Here is a 20824-nt window from a genome sequence, read left to right on the forward strand (position 1 = left end):
CCCCCCCTTTAAGCGTCTGCAGTGGTTTCTGCTCAGGTTTAGATGTAAGGTTAAAATCTTGGAACTTGCTTTTATTACCTTAGGAATTGACTAGTGGGTGTTTTTGACTGCAAAACCCATCTCACAAGGGCACAAGTCCACTGCGAGATGTCTCATGGTGCAACCCGAGCGACATGAGTGCTTCTCCACAGGGAGAAGGATGGAGAGCTGAAGCCAAACAAAAGCTAAAGCAGGCAGGTGATCTAGAAACAAAAGCTCCAGGCAACCTTTAAGAGCCTGACTTAATCTACTTGCATCTTTTTGAATAGTGTGAGTGAGTCTGGGTTTTTAGGAAAGAGTTGCACATGATTTATAATGCCTGGCAACAGTAATATCACTAAAGTGAATGAATGCAAACAAGAAAATCGTTCCATATATCTGTGTATATTTTTGAAATCGTTCTAAAAACATGTTTAGTTTGGATCATTTATGATGGTCGTCTTCCTCCTGACTCTGCTCAAATTATTCATTCACCACATGACATAAAGGTGGCACTTGGCAGACTGTAACAAGTAACCTGCTGCAGTGAAATGTCATTTGGTCGGCTCAGTTTGTTTCTCTCAAGGGTCAAGAGGGTCAAAAAAAAAAACCTCTGACCTTCACCGAAAGTCGGCACACTGAAATTTCACCTGCATTGCTATTTCTGCCCCTTTGAGGCAGCTGGCTTTGCTTACAAGTTGTTACACAACAGCTCCAAAGATATGAAATGACTCCCTGAAATGTTTTGAATTGACTGTATTTTGACTAGAGGAACAAATTTAAATTTAAGGAGCTTTAAAAAATATGTTTTGACATGAATTCTAGGCGATGAAACTATATTTTGACAGTAATGTCTCTGTGGTGAGCTAAACATGCTTTTCAGACAGGCTCAAAGTCTTTCACCTCATTTTTCTCCTTTGTCTCATAACGCTCTCCTTGCCTCCCCTTCAGCTTCGCTGTCCCTCAGGGTAGGTTTACCTTGCAGTGTAAAGACCTCTGGGAGTGTGGTCTTTCTTTGAATAAATCTTTGTTTGTGGCGCCTCCTCACAGGAGATGTTCTTACATGTTTGAGATTTATCATCAGAGATCATTTAAAATTGATCTCTGATAAAGACTGGAAGTGAACATACGAAGATGCCTTCATCGCAACAATACCTTTTTATTTAAGCTATAGATGAATATCGCCAGCACAAATTAAAACTGTTGCCTTGACGTCTGTTTTCAAGGGGGAGAAACAGTGCTGTGATCAGCCTCATGTGGTCGTTTCTGTGGCTAATGAAAAACCAGAGTGACTGGTTTCAGGAGAGCGCCGTTGGCGTGAATGTGAGTTTCTTGTGGCAAAAAGTTTCTGTTGGACAGGTTTGAGTGGTAGGCTGTGATGATGTTGATGGTCTCACCGTGAATCACTCCAAAAAGAAAATAAGAGTGGGAACGGAGCCACATAATTTGCTACTTTTACTTTCATCTCACGTTCTTACTCAGTATCAGAGTTTCTTTAAGTAACAGAAGTGATTTCTACATAAAGAAAGATTTAGACTAACTATCATCTGTCATTTTAGTTGTTTCAGTCATTTTTTTGTTTTTTAAAGATGAACTTTCTCAGATGTGATTGATGTTTCTTTGATTGATGTTTTTTAACTGTTTTTAAAATAAATTAGACAAACAGGCCTTTTCCACGAGTACTTTTAGTTTTAGGGTTTTCCATCAGGTGGTAGCACCTGGTACCGGGTACTTTTTAATACCTACTCAGACGGGGTTCCAAGCAATCTGAGGTGATCTGAAAAAGTGACACCAGCAGATTGCATGCCACCAATTGATGAGTCATAAGGGCGACTCCTTCATGAAAAATCAATACTGTCATATTTGAATTTGGCCAGTTCCACAAAAACCAACATTATGGTCGCCGAGTCTGACAAAAAGCCGTGCACCGAGCAGCAGCTATACCACCTCCATTGTTGTGTTTTGTTTGTGTCCCATACAAATGACGTCATGGGGCGTGCATCACGTGGTACTGAATTCTAATGGATCTATTCTATTCAGTTTTATTTATACAGCGCCAAATCACAAAAACAGTTGCCTCAAGGTTCTTTATATTGTAAGGTAGACCCTACAATAATACATAGAGAGGAAAAACCCAACAATTATATGACCCCTATGAGCAAGCACTTTAGTAATAGCGGGAAGGAAAAATTCCCTTTTGAGAGGAAGAAACCTCAGGCAGAACCAGATTGGGCGATTGGTGTAAGAGATTTCATTTTTAGTATTCTGAGATGCTGTATGAGCCAGTACATTTATAAAATAGACAACTTTTTGAGCCCTGATGTGTTAAATTTAAAGTGCCAAAACATTTGAAGTCTTAAACGGTGTACCTAGTCTTGTCTGGTGAAGCACTTTTTGTTGCTGGGCTGAGACATCTGTGCACCGCAGCCTCTTGCAAATTGCATGTGGGGTCGTTTGACTGACAGCAGGAGAAAATAAAAGTGGGTAAGAGCAAAAAGTGCAATATTGGAAGTTATTTTCACATCTCTTTGTGAAAAGGCAGCAGGAACTTTGATGTGGCAAATCACAAGAACAATTACAGACTTCAGGAAATGAAGTTTGTAGATAAAATGCTGCCAAAGGAACAATTTCCCCCTGGTTAGCCTCTGTTGCTGTATTGTTTTACCTAAAAGTGGGATATCGTATGGCTCTTTGTGATTCTAGCAAATATAATGTGCACATAAGCCTTTCAATATGACGGACAGAAAAAGTTATTTACTTTTCTCCTGGCAAAAAGGAAGCTGTTATTATTTGTGTTTATATCTACTGTGAATGTGTTGAAGCAGACTTTCTACACCATGAACAGATTACCTCTCTGAATCACTACTTCATGACTTCAGAATAATGAGGGTGAAGAAAAACTAAGTGAAGTTTGTTCTTTTTCAATACAGGTTAAGGGTTGAATGTCAAGCAGTCAGGAAAAGCTTTCAGAGCATCATTTAGGGATACACCGCAGATATTTGGCTCATATCCACCTGTTTATGCCTAAATAAAGCTAAAAGGAGTATAGTGATGAAGGAAGCCAACAGCAAAGAGTTGGCAATTAGGAGGCATTTCACACCTCTGATACCAACAGCTTTTCTTGGTATGTTTGCAGTATATTTATTTATTCATTAAATTTAAACACAAACTGTGGTCATAGTGAGTCTTTCTGTGTTGGTGTTTCTTGCTCTCACTTTAGGGTTGTTGTAAAACAGGGCCTATAGTTTGTTGTGGACTCAGACCAGTTATTCCTGCTATACTTCTTTGAGGACTGCCATGGTTGGTACGCTGTAGCGGTCAGTAAAACCTGGCAGACATGCACAGAATCCTACTTTCACTACCTGATGACAACATTTTTGTCACTAAGACCCCGTGGAGCCCAGCAGATTTCCTCATAACCCTTGTTGGGAAGCATTGCAAGCACAATGCTGTATTGTGCTTGCAGTAATCTTAATGTGGTAATGTCAGCTTGATTTTTTTGATTATTTCACTTCACCAGTCAGATTCACTCCACTTGAGATTTATGTGTGAGGACACATTGGAGTGAAACTGAGATGCAGGAAAGCTGAAATGAAACTATATTGCAAATAATTTAGGAGAATCACATTATACCTGCTGGCTGGGTAGAACCTTTCTATTTCTTTGCATATTCTCCTTGTGCCTGTGTGGGTTCTCTCCAGGTACTCTGGCCTCCTCCCAAGTCCAAGACATTAGCCTAACTGGTGACTTTAAATTGGCTTCAGGGGTGAGCAGTTGTTGCTCTGAGTACTAAATGGACTGGCGACCTGTCCAGGGTGTAACATATGTGTATCGCCCAATGTGACCTACAGCTCACCAAATTACCCCTGGTATCAGATTGTTACTGTGTTGCCAGATGCCTGTAGTGTGGCACTAATTAATAAAGCTGATGCTTCGTTCAAACCGAACACCACTGGTGCACACACTGAAACAATGACGCGGTGAATAAATGCATAATTCAGCGGGCAATGTGAAATGATGGTATCAGATTGTAAGTCACTGTGATTCCCACCTCTGCTGCTGACAGGTGAGACGGGCAGGAAATGAGCTGAGACACAGAGGAGACTGAAATGCATCAGAGACCTTTCATGAATTTGATAATGGTAGTTGCAATTAAAAGCTGTGTGTCTTACCCACTTGTCCTCCAGGATGCTGCTTTTATCTGATAGTTGACAATGGTGGAAGTGTCTCTAATATAATGCTAGAAGCGCTGTGCCTTTTGTGCTGCTTTCTGCAGCTTTTAAATAGCTGGTATCCTTAAATGACCCTGAATGCAGCGGCCTCAAGTTGGCACTGAACTGAGCTGAGCTCAGTTGTGGTTTGTTTTGTGGTACGCTTTATATATACTGTATATTTCATCTCTATTCCATCCCACAGACAGACATAGATGGTCAAATATGATTTCAAAGCAAAGCTCTGACAGCCTGAAGGTATTTTTTCCCCTATGCTGTCCAAATAAAGACGTGATCTCAGAACAGCGTGTTCATAAAGAATACAGATGCGTGTTCTTCCAATACGATGTGGAAGACTGACTTTGCTACAGGTTTGTAATTGTTTTGTTTAGAGGTTGCAAACTAATCTCACATGCACGCTGCAGTGCCAGAAGTTTGTGGACACTTCCTCTTCTGTTTTTAATCAATTATGTCTTGATGCTTCAGCATACTAGAGCTGCTATGGGCCAATAATTGTTAAGTTTTAAATACCTAATTAGTCACTTAAGGTAAAGCAAGAAATGACAAATTTTAGAAAGTGTCGGCAGTGCGCATTCGGCTACAAAGAAGCAGTTTTTATCGGGCTTGTGTGGAAGAAATGACCAACACTACATCCAACACCTCTGGGAACATGATGGTTCAAAACTGGCAGGAAGCCTGTAATGTTATATAACATTACATTAAAGTGAGAGTCTCTTATGTTGAAATGTAAAGTTCAGGTGTACAAATGTGTATTTCAAAGCAGCTGACATGCCTCAAGGAGAGTTTTATTCCTATGTGTTTATTATTGGACTCAAAATGGGACAAATGAGCCTCATTTATCTGATAACGTTGCATGATGGAGACACTCAGTCAGTCTTTCTGCTGAACAATTTGTTTTAGCTCCCTACTGCATCCCTTTAAATCAGCGTTGGGCAATTAATTTTCCCAGAGGCTGCATGAGAAACTAGGACTAGGGCTCCACCAATAATCTGAACTCAATTCTGCTTAATATATATCTCTTCATAAATTGGTGCCGGCAAGGCCAGGATTATAATTTCCGTATCCATGGAGCAGTAGGGACTGTGGGATGCAAATTTCATCGTCAGATGTTTGCATGCCTGTCTCTATAGGCATGTATAGTATTACAGGAAGGACTACTAGGCCCTCGGGTCTGCAACAGAGTATAGTTGAGTCCCAATATAACTATAACCCACACCTGCCTTTAAGCCATCATTCTCCTAATTGGCTGCCCTTGAACTTGAAGCTGCAGCAATTTTTCTGAGAAAACCATATAAAGGATATCTTCACTCTGACGTAATAGACGAACAAAGAAGAAGAACAAAATGTCATGAACATGGTGTTTACAGCAGTCTTAAGTTTAAGCTTTTGGCTCACAGAGTTTATCGGTACCTCTACTGACCTAACTATTAAGTCTGAGCATCCACCACAGGAGTAGATACACAAGGCGCTGGTGGATTTTTACATTTAAAAGTCATCCACATATTGTGCCAAATGATGAGGCTAGGGTAAAATGATGTTTCATGCTGGTTCCTTTTTAAGCTCATTTCTATTTTTATTTGTATTTTTTATTTTTTAAAGCTATTTTTATGTGTGTTCCCAGTGGGGGTCATCTCAGGCTTTGGAAACTCTGAACTCAACCCAACGTCTGAAGAAATATCAAAGATTACATCACAGAAAGGTTGCTGGATGTCATGTGACTGTAACATGTGTGTGAATCTCATCGACGTGCTGCCGATCTGTAACAGGCCGCCATACAGTGTGTGTGTGTGTGTGTGTGTGTCCTCAGCAACCGTCGCCGCATGTCATCTCTGTCGACTAACTGGGCTAATTTCATGGTCTGATGAGCAGACAGAGGAAGGCTGGCAGACTCACCGTTGAAGGCAGTTTCTTTTGAAGCTGTGAGTGTGTATGTGTGTGTTAGGGGTGGTGTGTGTTCGCCCATCGTGACTGGTGTGGTTGGACTCCTACAATTAGGTGATGAATCACACAGCGGCGGCAGAGCCAGTCACTGCAGCATGGCCGCTTTCCCTGTGTGGAGGACGACGGTGACGTTCACGAACGCTGTGCAATGTTAAACTAAAGCGGGGTTTCAGTCAATCCTGCTTTTTGTGTGTGTGTGTGTGTGTGTGTGTGTGTGTGTGTGTTCCCTCTGGCCGAGCAGTCGTTGTGGCGTGTGGGTGGTACTGAGATGTGTAGTTTTCCAGAGTGTTTTGACTGTGGGTGGCTTTCTTTCTTTGGTTTTTCAGTAAAACACAACCAAATATAAAGCTGTTATTGTAATAATTACAAATCTAAATAATTATTAGGCTAAATATCTGGTACTCTGGCTCTATGATTATGCAGAGCAGCTCAAGTTAACAGAAGGACGGATGCTTAAAATCTGACAGCAGATTTAGAGACCTGTAGGAACCACAGCCGTGCTGGTAGATGGTTGATATTTTATTCACAGTTTTTTCATATATAAGACACTGATGATCTTTTAAACCATCAAAATCAGGTGAATTGATTCACAGATATTAAAGCAAGGCCCTGTTGCTATAATTACTTATTATTTACAATATTAAATCTGCATCTTTCTGTGTTTGTAGGCTTTGATAAGAGGCTCTTCAGGATGAGCAGCTAACACTGACTGCCGCACAACCACAGGAAGAGACGTGGCTGCTGCACCACCCACAGTTGACGCATGGCGGTATTAGGGGTAAGAATCGCTCTGTGAGGTTTATCGGTGCTTGAAGAAGTTAGAATGTTTTCACAATAACAGGAAGCATCTTTTCCTTTCATCTTTTCAGTTTCTGTTTATGTATAACCTGTGATATTAACTGTCCTCTAAAAACGTTCTGTTTTGGTGTTATGATTCATAACAATGGTGAAATAATTGTTGAGCATTTGAGTGGTTTTCAAACATTTTATGTCCAAGGGAGACCGAAGAATGAGCCAAAATTTCAAGGGACGCTTATTGACATGTTTACAGAAAATAGCCTTCATTTGATTAAAATATCATAATTTCTTCTTTGAGCTATATACAGCAGTATGGTTTAAAAAAATGTACAGCTTTACTGCTAATAGGCAAGCAGCAGACACATAAGTTTGATTAACTCATCGTCAGCGAGTGTGACCTCTAACCCCAGGTTGCTCTCCGATGCATCCATCAGAGTGTGAATGTGTGTATGAATGTTAGTTAGACAGCACTAAAAACGCAGAAAAGTGCTTGTGTGAATGGGAATGAACGAGTTGTGTAAAGCGCTTTGAGCGTTCAGATAGAGAGCTATATAAGAACCAGTCCATTTACCATTTACTTTAACAAAAGCACATGTTAAATTAACTCGCAAAATTCTTCCCATGAGCGGATGTCCCAGCAAATTTCCCCCCACGGTCTGACTGTGCATTGCTCAGAGAAACTAGGAAAAAAATGGAGAGCTACATCTCAGACTGTACAGGCCTTGGTATCCTCCTAAAGGTTGAAGCAGATGACGGTACGATTGGAAAAAGTCTGAACAAGTATTGAAGGTCTGAAAGGAAAGCCTCTTCTCTCTAAAAAGAAAATGACAGTACGGCTTAGGTTTGCAAAGCTGAATTTGAACAAACTACAAGACTTCTGGACCAAAGTGGAGACGTTTGTCCATGATGCACAAAACCAAAGACAGCATATCAGCACAAAGACACACCAGTCGTCTGCACGATGAGAGGGCTGAGGATTTAGGCACCTTGCAGTTATTGAGTCAACTTTGAACTCCTGTGTGTACCAAAGTATTCTAGAGTCAAATGTGAGCTCATCTTCCATTTGCTTGAAAGCTAAGGCTTAGCCCAAAATGGGTCGTATAACAGAACAATGATCCCAAGCACAGCAGCAGATCTACAACAGAATAGACCTCAGCCTGACTGAGCTGCTGTAGTTGGACATTCAGAGAGCTGCGCATGAATGCAAACCTCACTGAAATGAAGCAACATTGGAAAAACGATTGAGCCAAAATTCCTCCACAGTGATGTGTTAAACTGATAAAATCATAAAGAAAATGATTAATTCAATGTATTGCTGCTAAAAGTGGTTCAACAAGCTCCTGAATCAGGTGTTTATTTAGTAGATTTACAGTTAGCTCTAGAAATGTGCCTTCATCTGACTATCCAGTCCTGTGAAAAACTGTAGTTCAAACTACTGCACAACATTTGGAAACCTCCGGCCTAATAAGAAACTGAAAAGGTTTCACTCCGGTGGTGTTTTTTCAGTGCTTTACTTGAAAAGTTCACATTTTGGGAGGCAGCTAAAGATTTGAATGGATAAATTAACATCATATTTATTATTTAGTAATGAACTTAAACATTTGATTCTGCATCAAACTGCTTTTCTGCCTGAAAAATTGGTTTATTGCTTATTTATTTTTCTCCCCCCAGAAGTAATTATAAATAACAGATGTTCAGTTTAATATTATGCTAGCTAAAATATAAAGTTTCAAATTTAGAAAAATTTTATTCAGTATTTACCTTTGATCAAAAATATTTTATTTATTATCTTACCACAAACTTCTTCTATCATTAGTAAGTGCTGTTCATTACGAACTCTTTAAATGTCTCTAAACTTGTGTGAAAACCTGATGTTTTGAGGAACATTTTTGATTGTTTTCCATCCTGGTGTGGAGACTCTTGAATCGGTCTGACACTCAGGAAGGATTTCTGAGCAGCTTTGAGCCTCTAAATAATGAATGTTGGCTGTCTCACTGTCTCCTTCACTGAGTGCAGCTAGCCATTATCTGAGGTATCCTTACTGGTTGTTGCACATCTGATCATTTGGCCTCAGCAGTCAGTCTGCTGTTGTCAACCTTTATGTCTCTGATTTATCTGTCAGGAAGGAAATATTGCAACTTTTGCATATTAATTACATTTGATCCTTATGGTAAATTTACTAAACCATAAAAACATGTATAGAGTGTTGGGTCTCCTCAGGGTGACTCTTCAAGGCTGAAGGGCTAGATCCAGTCACATAAAAGAGAAAGATGCCACTCAGACATCCTCTTCTAAAAACGATCTGTGACAGTGGAGATCAGAGCAAGTTTTAAAAAACAAAAATAAAGCTTTTCAGGTAGTTTTCCAGGTAGTTTTCCCCACTGTAATTCAGTTGTAACTAAGTCAGTACATCCGTCTCGATCTGAATGAGACTGACTAAAGCAGGGCGTGGAGGAAGGCCACACAGTGTCGGAACCACCAGAATATAAAAATGGATTTTGAATATGCCTTTTGCTCATTGTTTGCACGTGGAGGCAGCAAAACCAAGACAGAGCTAAATGAAATTCAAGGTCAACTTAATGATTTATTTATCAGAAATTCACAAAAAGCCTTATAACTATGAAAGTGACCTATACAAGTGTGGTGTTTTGTCAACATATAGATAGTACCATATAAAGACTTAAAATCTCAATCTCTTCAATCTCAAAATGAATATTTAGAAAAGATTCGAGCTCTCTGAGTGCTTCTTTTTTTGTAGTTTAAGGCTTTTTGTCTTTTTTTTCTTTTTTTTTATTATAAATAAATGATTAAGTTGACATTAAGGACCACAATGGACGTAAGCCAAATTTTATTGACCCCATTCGACACACCTACACCTACCTAAGTGTAATCAGAATTCATTCTAAACCTTTCAAGCTATACTATTTACAGACAGACACACAAATGCTACATAAAAGATTATCAGGTGGAGTTGATCAGATGGGGTCACCAGTGTTGCTTGATGTAATCAAAATAGGCTGAAGTTAAGTTTAAAAAAAAAAATTTAATCAGAAGGAAAGATAAAAGCCATTTTTGCCTGTCGCCTTATCTTTGATTGAGCCTCAGTTCTGTTTATCAAGGCGACATTCTGTCAACTGTAAACTTAAGGTTTCCACCCAAAGCAAACGAACGTGAGTGTGGTGTGGAGTGAGTGAGTGAGTGAGTGAGTGAGTGAGCGGGGGCAGTGTGCATGTAGCACACAGCTGTTTGAGGCTTTATGCATGTGACGACTGTAGGAGCTCTGAACTGTAGGAGATTACAGTAGTTTAACAGAGGACACACATTTAAACTGGAACAGTTTGAGGAACAGTTGAGATTTTCTAGCCTAATTTTAAGCATTTATTAAAAAAAGATGAAACTCTAGTTATTTAGTACATAATTTTCAACTTTCCAGTAAGATCTGTCTTGTTTGTAATTTTATTTGTACTAATCTAAACAGATCTAAAAGGATTTAAAGTCACATTTTTAGCAGCCACTAAGTGAAGTTTCTGGTCTGACAGGTGAGTTGACCGTTAACACCCGAGCAGAGTTTCTGTGAGAACGGTCGACTCCCTAAAGATGCCCCTCGCAGAGTGAAACCACAGTTAGTCATGCTGTTACTCAACGCAAACTCAGCTCCTGTTTAGCAAATCACTGCTTTCAACATAGCTCCCGTGCAGCTCTGTTAAAGCATGAATCACCAGATGAGCAGCTCCCCCCGCAGCCTGTTCTGCCAGCCTGTCTGAGAGCGCCGCTATGCTCAGCTAAAGGCTCGGCCGATTTCGTCGTTAGTTCGAAGTCATTACTGCCAGCATTTGGTGATTCACCTGGATTGTCTCAGGTAGGAGGTAAATTGAAGGGAACAGCAGGGCTTAAATAGCTGCAGTAGGCTATAAAACTTTTTCTTCAAAGGCATCAAAAGATTAAAAACCCTGTTCTGATGAAAGCGTGAAAGATGGCTAACTGCTAAATTTGTCTCCTCCTCCAGAACCCCGACATGCTGACGAGGAAGATAAAGCTGTGTCACATCAACGCCCACATCACATGTCGTCTGTGTGAGGGCTACCTGATTGACGCCACCACGGTCACAGAGTGCTTACACACCTGTAGGTCCTCCCCACCCCTCACTCTGTGATTTCAAGTACTCTCGCTTCTTCTTTCTCATCTGCTCGCTTCTGTTTTTAAGTTTTCTGTTGTGTGTCACACACACACACACACACACACACACACACACACACACACACACACACAGGCTGTTTTTGTCTCCCAGGATTTTTCTTGGCTCTTTGCCGTTCGGGGAAAAAAATCCTGGAGGCTGAGCGATGCTTCTGATATCTGTGCAGCGCCGCTTGTTGCTGTTTCTGTTGGTCAGGTTGACTGTTGCTTCTTCCTTTACTGTTTCTGCAGAGCATAATCTCAAAACAATCTTTATTTGTGCTGGTGTTTTCCAACAAATGGCTTTGAATATGAAGTAGATGCGCGTACAAAGACTCACAAGAGGGCAGACCAGATATTCTGCACATTTATTAGTCTCATAAAAATATCAAACTAAGTCACCTCTTATGCATCATCTGGGTGTTTTCAATAAAGCGCCGTGATAACACCTGGTTCATGCTGCAGGTAGAGGTGTTATCTTGTCTGATCCAATGCCTTAACCCAGACACAAAGACTCATCTGGATCCATGAGCATCTTTAGAGTTCTCTTACAAATTCTATGAAAATAAGTAGTTTTTTTAGGACGTAACCTTAAAAACAGAGTTTAGTCAGCGTCTTCAGTAAAAATGATGAAAAACCCTCTCTTAATCAAAGCTGTGTCCACACTGGACGCGACCAGAAGTGACCATAGTGATAACCGCTGGTGACAGGAAGTGGGCGGGGCCCGAGAGAAACTTTTCTCAGTTTCCAGGCGAGCAACTGAAGAGACCAATAAGAGTGAAGAACACTATTAGTCGACATGTGGCCTGGTGGTATATACATTAGAGGATCGCCTAATTAGCTGGAGCCTGAAATGTTGCAAGCGATCGGCCACCAGCTTCAAAGCGATGCATGAGCAGCCCACTGCTTCCAGTCTGGATGCAGCAATGGGACGCAGGTTTAAGCTCAACTCATACAGTGTAATTAAAGGCGTTTACATGTTTGTGAAGGCAGGCTGTGCGAAGTCAGTGCAGCTGTCACTGATGTTAACTCAGCCAAAGAGGTTTTGTAAAAAGTTCAGTTTTGAAACAATGAAAATTGTGCCAGAGGTGATGATTGGGTCGACGTTTGATCTGGATCTGCATTCAGGATTTTTTTTTTTCATCACTGTGAGGACTGTGGATATTTCCCATCCTATCTGAAACTGAAAATTAGTCAAGTGGTTTTATTGTCATTCCAACCATGTGCAGCGGTACAGTGCAAAATGAAATGAGACAGTATTCCTCCAAGACCATGGTGCTAAATATGACGTACAACAAACAATATAACAGACAATCAACACAGGACTACATAAAGTGCAATATACAAAAAATATACAAAAAATACAAAAAATAGCAAACCAAAAAAACAAAGACTGCAACACCAGACACAAACACAATAGTGCAATAGAAATGTGCAAAAAGTCACTTTTAGGTTCTTTATCCATGCATTGGTCTTGTTTTCCACAAACACAAAACTTTAATCCCTCTTTTCCCCCCAAACACACACATTCTGATCCTGCCTTTAACTCCTAAAGTTTCCTGGACTTAAAAAGACTCTTTAACCAGTGTCTGAAGGACTGATTATAAAGGCGTTAAGTTTGACTGCTCACATTTTGTTTGTCTCATGAAGAGGCTCCTCGTGGCTACACTTTCTTACCTTTTTATTTTTTTTTTAATATTAGCAAGTCTTAACCTTAATTAATGTTAATTTTGTTTTGTTTTTTGTTTTTAACATGAGCTCCAGATATAAGGGCCACACTTACACCACCTGCTGGTTAGTACAGTTTTGGTGATAATAGGATTGGTTTTAGACAGTCTGTTGCTGAAATACAGAGTGACCACTTCATTAGTGCACAAAAAAAAATCAATCAGGTAACAGAGTTCACCTGTGATGATGACTGTAAGGTTTTTGTTATTGGGTAAATACATCAAATCTTAAGATACTTGGGGTCTTAGTCATGACATTGCATAACATAAAGAGCCATTTCTTAAAAGAAGGAACCAAAAAGAGAAGTCTTTGCAGAGGACTGGTTCATATTGGAGAACATGTGTATGCAAGGTACGTGTCGGAAAAATGCAACTGAAAATGGTTTTGGTTAAATCAGATTCAAAAACTGATATCAAAAACTTTTTTAAAAATTTCTTGGAACTTCTAAACCTTTTCAAGTCGTCTGTTTAGACACGGAAAACTGAGTTGCATAAAGGTAGAGCCTATTTTAATGTATTTTGCTGGTGTATTTAATAAAATGGCATGATCGGCATGTAAAAACAGAAGCAACGTCTGGCAGAGCTGCTTTAGAGGAAAAGAGTCAGATACGTTGCACTGGTTGTTGTTGGTTTGTGCTTTCTAGTGCGTGAAACCAGACGGCGCTCATGCAGAAAGTCTGATTCTGTGTGTTCACCGGCGTCTGATCGTAACGGCTGCAGAGTTCATAATAACTACTGCGTATGAGCTGATTGTGCTTTTGAAAAGTAAACAAACAAAGTAATCCAGGACTCCTCAAAGGCCAAGAGAAGCTAAAGTGCAGCTTCAGTTGCAGCGCTTCCGAAATTAAAATGTTTTCTGGTCTTACAAGATGAAACTGAATGGCTTTCATTTGGAGCATTTGAGGTAATTTACAGATTAAAGGCCTTTTTAATGGAGTTTGAAAGTTTGGTCAGCAGCCAATTTGATTGCGGATTTGATTAGTGGGCGAGTAACTGAGAGTTGCTCCGTGTATTGGCAGCAATAAGTAAGAAGTTGATGTTTTTAATGTAGAAGGAGCTTTGCAGAAGAAATGAAAACGACAAAAAACCAAGAACAAAGAGGAAATAAAAGGCTTGACGACATCAGGCGCTGAAACCTCAAAGGCGAAGGAAATGTTGTTTTTGTTTTTTTTGTGTTTTTTATAACTTTACAAGAAATCATGTTTACTCTGCTGCTGAATTTCTTTTTTTTTTTTTTTTTTTTTTTTTTTTGCTGATTTGTCACAGATCTGATCACACAAAGTTTAATATTAGTCAAAGATAACTCGAGCATACAAAATGCAAACCAGACATGTAAAGCCAGGTGGCTGCGTCTTTACAGGGTTAAAACCTGCATCACTGCCATTATGTCAGTTTTTCCACAATCAAAGCTGAAAGAGAATGAAACAGTGCAGACGTCATATTTTCAGCAAATGAGATGGTTGAGTTTGAATAACTAGGCAGCCGATGGGGTATTTTGGTTTATTTTTATTTTTTTTAAATAAAGTTCTCAGTAGGTTTTAAACCTCTTGAGGGCGTCTGGCTTCACCTCCTCCAACATGTCACCAAACACTTCCTGAATACTGAGTGAGGCCTGGTTTATCCTGCAGTCTCACTTTTAAATCAAGTCATCACGTGCTGAATGGCTGCACATTGTTTAGCATTTTATTGCTTTTTTTCCCCCTCAACCTTGAACTTGACATTTCGTAATCCCCGCAGGGGTCTCCGAGTTGTCGAGGTCTTGGCCTGTCTCCCCCCCACAACCTTAAGTGCCCTCTAATGCTCACATGAGAGTCTTTAGATTGCCTAGCTAACCACACCAAGCTGCTCATGTTGGCAGATTAAGATGGCTGTTTTTGTGAAATCACAATTTTCTGATGCAGGATAATAAAAAGTGTCCAAGCATTCTGAGCTGGGGGGCGCTCTCACCCCCTGTGGAGCAGCTTAATTGAACTTGACACATTTATTTCAGGAACAACACACTCAGCATTTGGGGAGATTAAAAAATGATTTGATAAATTGGACACTGATTAGAGCAGAACAGTGAAAATAAACATAACCCTGTATCAGACATGTGCTGGAATATATGTTAAGATAACCACAGACATTTTAGTACCTCTCATGCCCACCAGAGGGAGCTCTTCACTCACAGATGGAAGCCCCTCTGCCCACTTAAGGCGTCTGAGTCCAGACGTGACGCTTTGACTCTCCCTCTCACTTGGAGAAAGGCTCCACCATTGGAGAGTGGAGACAAAGAGATTCACATCACGTCACCACTGCAGCTGTTCTGACAGATCGAGCTCTATTGTCACAGAAACGGGAGGGGAAAAAAAGTGTGGCTGAGATGGGTAAAGTGGTGAACCACGTGCTGCAAATTACAGTGCTGGGTTGTACACAACATGTGCTGTACACATGAAGGGATCCATAGGTGAGGGGTCAGTTGCTTTAAGCACAGGCATTGTTGGCAGTATGAGATTCATTAGACGCAGTTTGTGATCCAGTATGTCTTTTTTTTTTTTTTAATTAGTGCATCCTTGGATTACTTGATTATCTCACTGTCTCGTGTATTAAATGGTAAGTGGCCTGTATTTATTTACAGCTATACACACAGTCGGTGATGTTTGCTTTTTTTTTGGAGCTAAGACTCTTTCACATGCACTTGTGATTAGTGAGATGACCCGCTGTGCCACCTGAGCCACCTTTTACTCAAATCAACCGTTTTAATGAGCAGAAATATTTCAATGTTTCCTTGGGTGATGCTTTTATTTACAACCATTTAATAAGAACTCAATGTGAATGAGCCGGGTCAGGAAATAAGGGCGCAGCCTGTCTGGCTGGGAAAAGGAGACGAGATTATTAATGGAAACATTTGCAGGTTGTTGTTTGAGCGAATGCTCTTATCGTTCAACAGTGAGTGCAGCTAGGGAATCGGCTTCTATAATGACTTTAAAGTTGTTGTTATTATTTTTTAAATTGAGAAGATCCATAAAAACCCGTAAGATTTGAGGAGATTTTACAGTGGGGAAAAATAAATGTATGCTATATTTGAGATTAAAGAGAGAGGCTGTCTTTAATGCCTATGTAGTCTAGCAGAGAGCACTGATGCTTATCATTTCTGAACTACATCATCTTGTCACCGAACGCCTGCTTACATAAGCTGATGTCACTTTGACCATTAAATATCAGCTGGAGATGGTAAAATTCACCTTAGTTAAGTTTGCCAGCTTGCCCCTGAACTTTGCAGACAGACTGACTTTAATCACCTTCAAAAAATAAAACTAAAGCTGTTAGCAATCAGTACTACCTTTGAAATCTTGCTATATTGTGTTTAAGAGTTCTCAACTGGAGTTGAACTGGGGTCAGGCTGGTGAACCAGTACAGTGTAACCATTAAGGACACATTCTCCTTTATTTGCTTTATTCTCCTTTATGGCCTGGAAAAGCAAAGCCTGTTGAAGAAATGGGGATCGGACTAAAAAGACATTAAAAAGTTTAAGAATACTAACACACATCCAAAAACACCCGTTGGTAAAAACTCTGCCTCCTGGTGGTGAGAGTTTTAGTTGCATTTTAAAGAATCCAACTGATGCGGGGTGTAATGGTTGACCAAAAGATCAGATTGGCCAAGTGTGTTTGAACTTTAAGGTCATTCGTAGATTTACATGAAGAAAGAAAGAAAATAAAGCTACACAGCAAGTACAACAGCGCTGCACAGAGATCAACGAATGCAAACTCGAGTGTTAAAAAGCCGAGGAAAACGGTTTGCTTTTCATGTATTAAGCAGGGAAATCTAAAAATGTGTGGCAGATTCTTTTCTCTACAAATAAAGACCTTGAATGAAAGATGCTCTGTGTGCGTGTGTGTGTGCCCACGATGAAGAGTAACCGTACATTTCTGCTGTGCGTCTCCAGTCTGCAGAAGCTGCCTTGTGAAGTATCTGGAGGAAAACAACACGTGCCCCACGTGTAGGATTGTTATTCATCAGAGCCATCCACTGCAGTATATCGGGTGAGTGAGGAACCACCGCAAAGTGCACACACACAAACACACACACTCACTCACTCATTCACACTTTGAGTGCCATCAGCTGTGCTCTGCCAGTAAACAAACTGCCGAGGACCAAAGAGCCGGCGGTCCTTTTCCATTTGATTTCTGCTCTTCTGCAGGAAACAAAAACCCTCTCGGGGTGGTCCGGCTGCTTTCTTTTGTAGATTTGCACCTCGCACAAAAACACTTAAAGCCCACACCCATTCACAGCTCTGTTTTCTGCACAAGAGTCTAGAAAATACATGCTCATTGTACAGTTAGTACAATCAATGTATTATTAAACTTTGACCATTTAAACATGGAGGGCTGAGCGTGAGCAGCTTCTCACATTAATCACACAAGTCGGTGTGATTTCATTGATTAGGTTTGCCTGTAATCTGTGGCTGGAACGATAACAGCTCTCCCCGTCTGCCTTACACGATAACATCGGTGCAGAAGGTTGTTACTGTTAGTGATGCAATTATTACTATGATTTTTACAATAATTTATTTATTTTTGCCTGCATTGCTCACCTGAAATGTTATCAGACCAGGAAGGACGGCGGTTACATTTTTATTTCCCATGTTTTTCTCCTTTTTTGGATGTGCAGTAATACTTTCGAACACCCGTTAAAAAAAAAAACCCAACTTTGGGATCTGTGGAGTTTCCCTCTACTCTTATTAAAGACTAGTAAAATACACGAGCTAAATTATATTTTTCTCTTTAACCAAAGCAAAGAGATCCCTTTATCCACATTGCACATTTAAAATGTAAAAAAACAGCTGTAGCCCACTGAGATCCAAAGATGCTCATTGTCTTATTTTTATGTTTTATTTGCTTATGCTCAAAAATCTTCAAAAGAACAAACATGTCTGTGTGCATTATAAAGCGCGGCTCAGTTGCTATAAAGTAGATATACAGTAGATGATCCTGCAGCTATGATCATAAACCGCTGCTGGGATTTTGCATCAAAGTGGCATCGCAGCTCGGCGTTCCCCACTGTTTCTTGATAACTAAATATGAAAAAGGAAAGTTGTACTTCAAGTCTGTTAATTGAGTAGCGATAAGTGCGTTGACTTTTGTAAATATCTTATTGCTTTTGGAAGCCGTCTCCGGCTGGTTAAATCCTGCTCTGCGAAGCATCGTGTGGTGTCTGCCCCTCTGAGCGCTCACGCATTAACGTCTGATAAATGTGGCACACAAACCTAATGTGCACCAGCAATTTAGTCATTACTGTGTAAACTGCGCTTTCTGCAGACTCATTGTTTTGCAGGAAATGCTCCATTTCAAACGCATTAGCTCTCTGCGCAGCTGTTTGGGGTTTTTTTCTTCCTCCCTTCATTGTTTGCAGGAAATTGGAGCTGATGGAAAACATCACAAGTGATTTGAAGGCAAAACGCCCAGCAGATGACAAGCAAAACCCCATCTGCTCATTGGGAAGATTGATCAAAGTTGATGTTTGAGATTTAGGCTTAAAAATCACAGTCAGATGTCTCTTCAGAGAATCAGCTGGGCAGAACAAATCCTGCCGTTCCGCCCGCCAAATGTGGCTTTCTTTGATTGTTTTAATCCATTTTGTTTTCACATACTTTAAATTGTTGCGGTTACATGCGTGCAAACAGCTTGGGAATCAGTAGCTCTGGGAAGGAAATGTGCACATATTGTTGCCACTTGGTCTCATTTAGTTACTTCAAAACATGGTGTTGATTCATGCCACTACTTTTTTTTTTTTAAATGATATATTTGTTACATTTACATTTTGGTTTCTATGTGTGTTAACATTTAGAGACAGTTCAGGGCTGCTGGATCATTTTATTTAGAGTTAATGTGCACGTCACTCTAATGTTTTCATAGGCTTTTAAAACCGAGTCCATAGAAGGAGGAGAACAATGCCTGTAACTCAGTGTCCATGTGGAGTTGGCCACTGGTAGCCAAGGCTTATCTCTTCTTCAGGAAGGAGCTCATGTGATAAGGACATGGTGGCATGGGGGAGGGAAAGACATGCAGTGGCTCATAAGACCCAATCAGAGCAGCAGATGTGGGTGTGTGAGACTGCAGTCGTTTTAGTTGGCACAATCACATTTTAATTGTTGGGTTCTTTATGCTCTTATTTGCTTCTTTATCAGTGATAACTCAGGTGATTTGCACAGGGCTGGATGATGAACACACTCATTGTCCTTTTTTTTTTTTTTTTTTTTAATGGGATATTTATTCGACCTTTTAAAGTCTCATGATTCAGAAACTTCCAGGCGGGATCAGGAAATAAAAACACAGAAGCACACAAAGTATTTGTGATTTTTGTCTACATTTCTCACAACGTGGACATTTTTAACGCCAGTAACAGATCTCAGGGCTATAATCAGTTTTGTCCAGCAGGGGTCAGTGTTTCCCTGCTTTTTTTGCAGGGGATCAATCCTCAGCATTAGGTGGCTAATTTCGGTCCCTGATATAACTCCTCCTCAGTGGACAGCAGGGGAGACAAACATGTCACATTTTTATTTATTCATTTTTCTCCTCCATAACCTTGCAACAAACAGCACACTTTGTCTGTTAGCTGGCTGTCAGCACTGGGTGTCAAAACACACCATCACACATAACGCGTACCCACTGTGCACCATGTCACCAGCACGGGGGAAGCGGCCATTTAACCATTTAACACTCTGACAGAGCGCATGCTGAACATCAGCCTTTGAGGGTGTCAGTTGGGGCTTTGTGAGATTATTTTCTTGCACGTCACCTTGAGATTTTCAGTCATTTAACAGGATAGTGTTTTACAGTGCAGGGTGGCAAGAACTTATAGTTTTACCTCGGGGCATTTGCAGCATGTCATAACAGGATGCGCAAAATCTACAGGTTCTCAATAGTTCAACCAAATGTTATTCCACCCTCTCAGACTGCTGCGTGCAGAGGCTGGACTGATTATGCAGCATTACATACAAGAAAAGGAAAAAAATCAAGGGGAATTTTGATAAGAAAAGAAACAGCAGAATATTGTTTCCCACGTTCTCTCCTATCATGTTGATGATCTCATGACTTCAGACTGAGTTTTTTTGGGTTTTTTTTGTGGATTCCAGTCCAGACTTGAAGGTAGGGATCCACTGCTGTGAGTTACAAAAACATGCAAATGTGTTATGAAATTGTACAAGTGCATCTTTACCTTGTTCGCTGTGAGTTTTTGAATCTCTGGGTTTGAAACTCAGTTGCTTTTCCCTTTTTATAATGTTAATTTTCACTGCGTGTTAAAGTAACTAATTATTTTCTTGTCCCTTATAGCCATGACAGAACAATGCAAGACATTGTCTATAAGTTGGTACCGGGACTACAAGAGGGTAAGTATTGTGTATTTATTTCCTGGGATGCAACCTACAAGAGATCCTTCCTTAAAACGTAACTTTTTAGCTTTCCCTTGCATGCATGCTTTGATAAACTGACTGAAAAATGCATCATTTTAATATTGTTTTTCCTCGCTGTTGTACGTGAACCTCAGAACTCCTAAGGAACAAGCTCCCTGTAGTGCACACATGCTTCTCTAAATGTTAAAAAGATGACAGCATCAGCCTTGGCAAAAAGGACTTCTGTTTTTAACTCTTTTTTTTCTTCCTTTGGCTCTTGTGCAGCGGAGATAAAGAAACAAAGGGAATTCTATCAGAAGTTGGGGATGGAGGTGCCCGGAGACATTAAAGGAGAACTTTGCAACATGAAGACTCATCTAGATCAACGCAACGGTACGTTAGCCTCGCAGACTCGCGCTGTTTTCAGAACCACAGAAAATCTTTCTTATTGCTTCATCTAGTTTGGAGCTGGCTCTGCATTTAAACCAACACTTAACATGCACCTGTGACGGGTCTCTTATTTGTTTGACGTGAAGGATTTGACCTTTAGTCAACACAGC

General features: G+C 40.3%; 1 protein-coding gene across 2 annotated transcripts in view; it reads left to right on the forward strand.

Annotated features, from left to right (window-relative positions):
* The window catches only part of pcgf3 (polycomb group ring finger 3), a 74695-nt gene that overhangs the window by 31254 nt on the left and 22617 nt on the right, over positions 1 to 20824 (forward strand). The window contains exons 2-6 of one of the 2 annotated variants that reach the window (XM_026183758.1): positions 6860 to 6969; positions 10996 to 11113; positions 16818 to 16914; positions 20206 to 20261; positions 20550 to 20657. In XM_026183758.1, coding sequence (XP_026039543.1) covers positions 6955 to 6969; positions 10996 to 11113; positions 16818 to 16914; positions 20206 to 20261; positions 20550 to 20657 — 394 coding nt within the window. In that variant the 5' untranslated portion in view covers positions 6860 to 6954. Of the gene's footprint in view, positions 1 to 6859; positions 6970 to 10995; positions 11114 to 13164; positions 13242 to 16817; positions 16915 to 20205; positions 20262 to 20549; positions 20658 to 20824 lie in introns of those variants that run through there. The other variant, XM_026183768.1, reaches the window with a different exon arrangement.

The sequence above is a fragment of the Astatotilapia calliptera genome, chromosome 2 (genome assembly GCF_900246225.1).
Source record: "Astatotilapia calliptera chromosome 2, fAstCal1.2, whole genome shotgun sequence".
NCBI classification, from domain to species: domain Eukaryota; kingdom Metazoa; phylum Chordata; class Actinopteri; order Cichliformes; family Cichlidae; genus Astatotilapia; species Astatotilapia calliptera.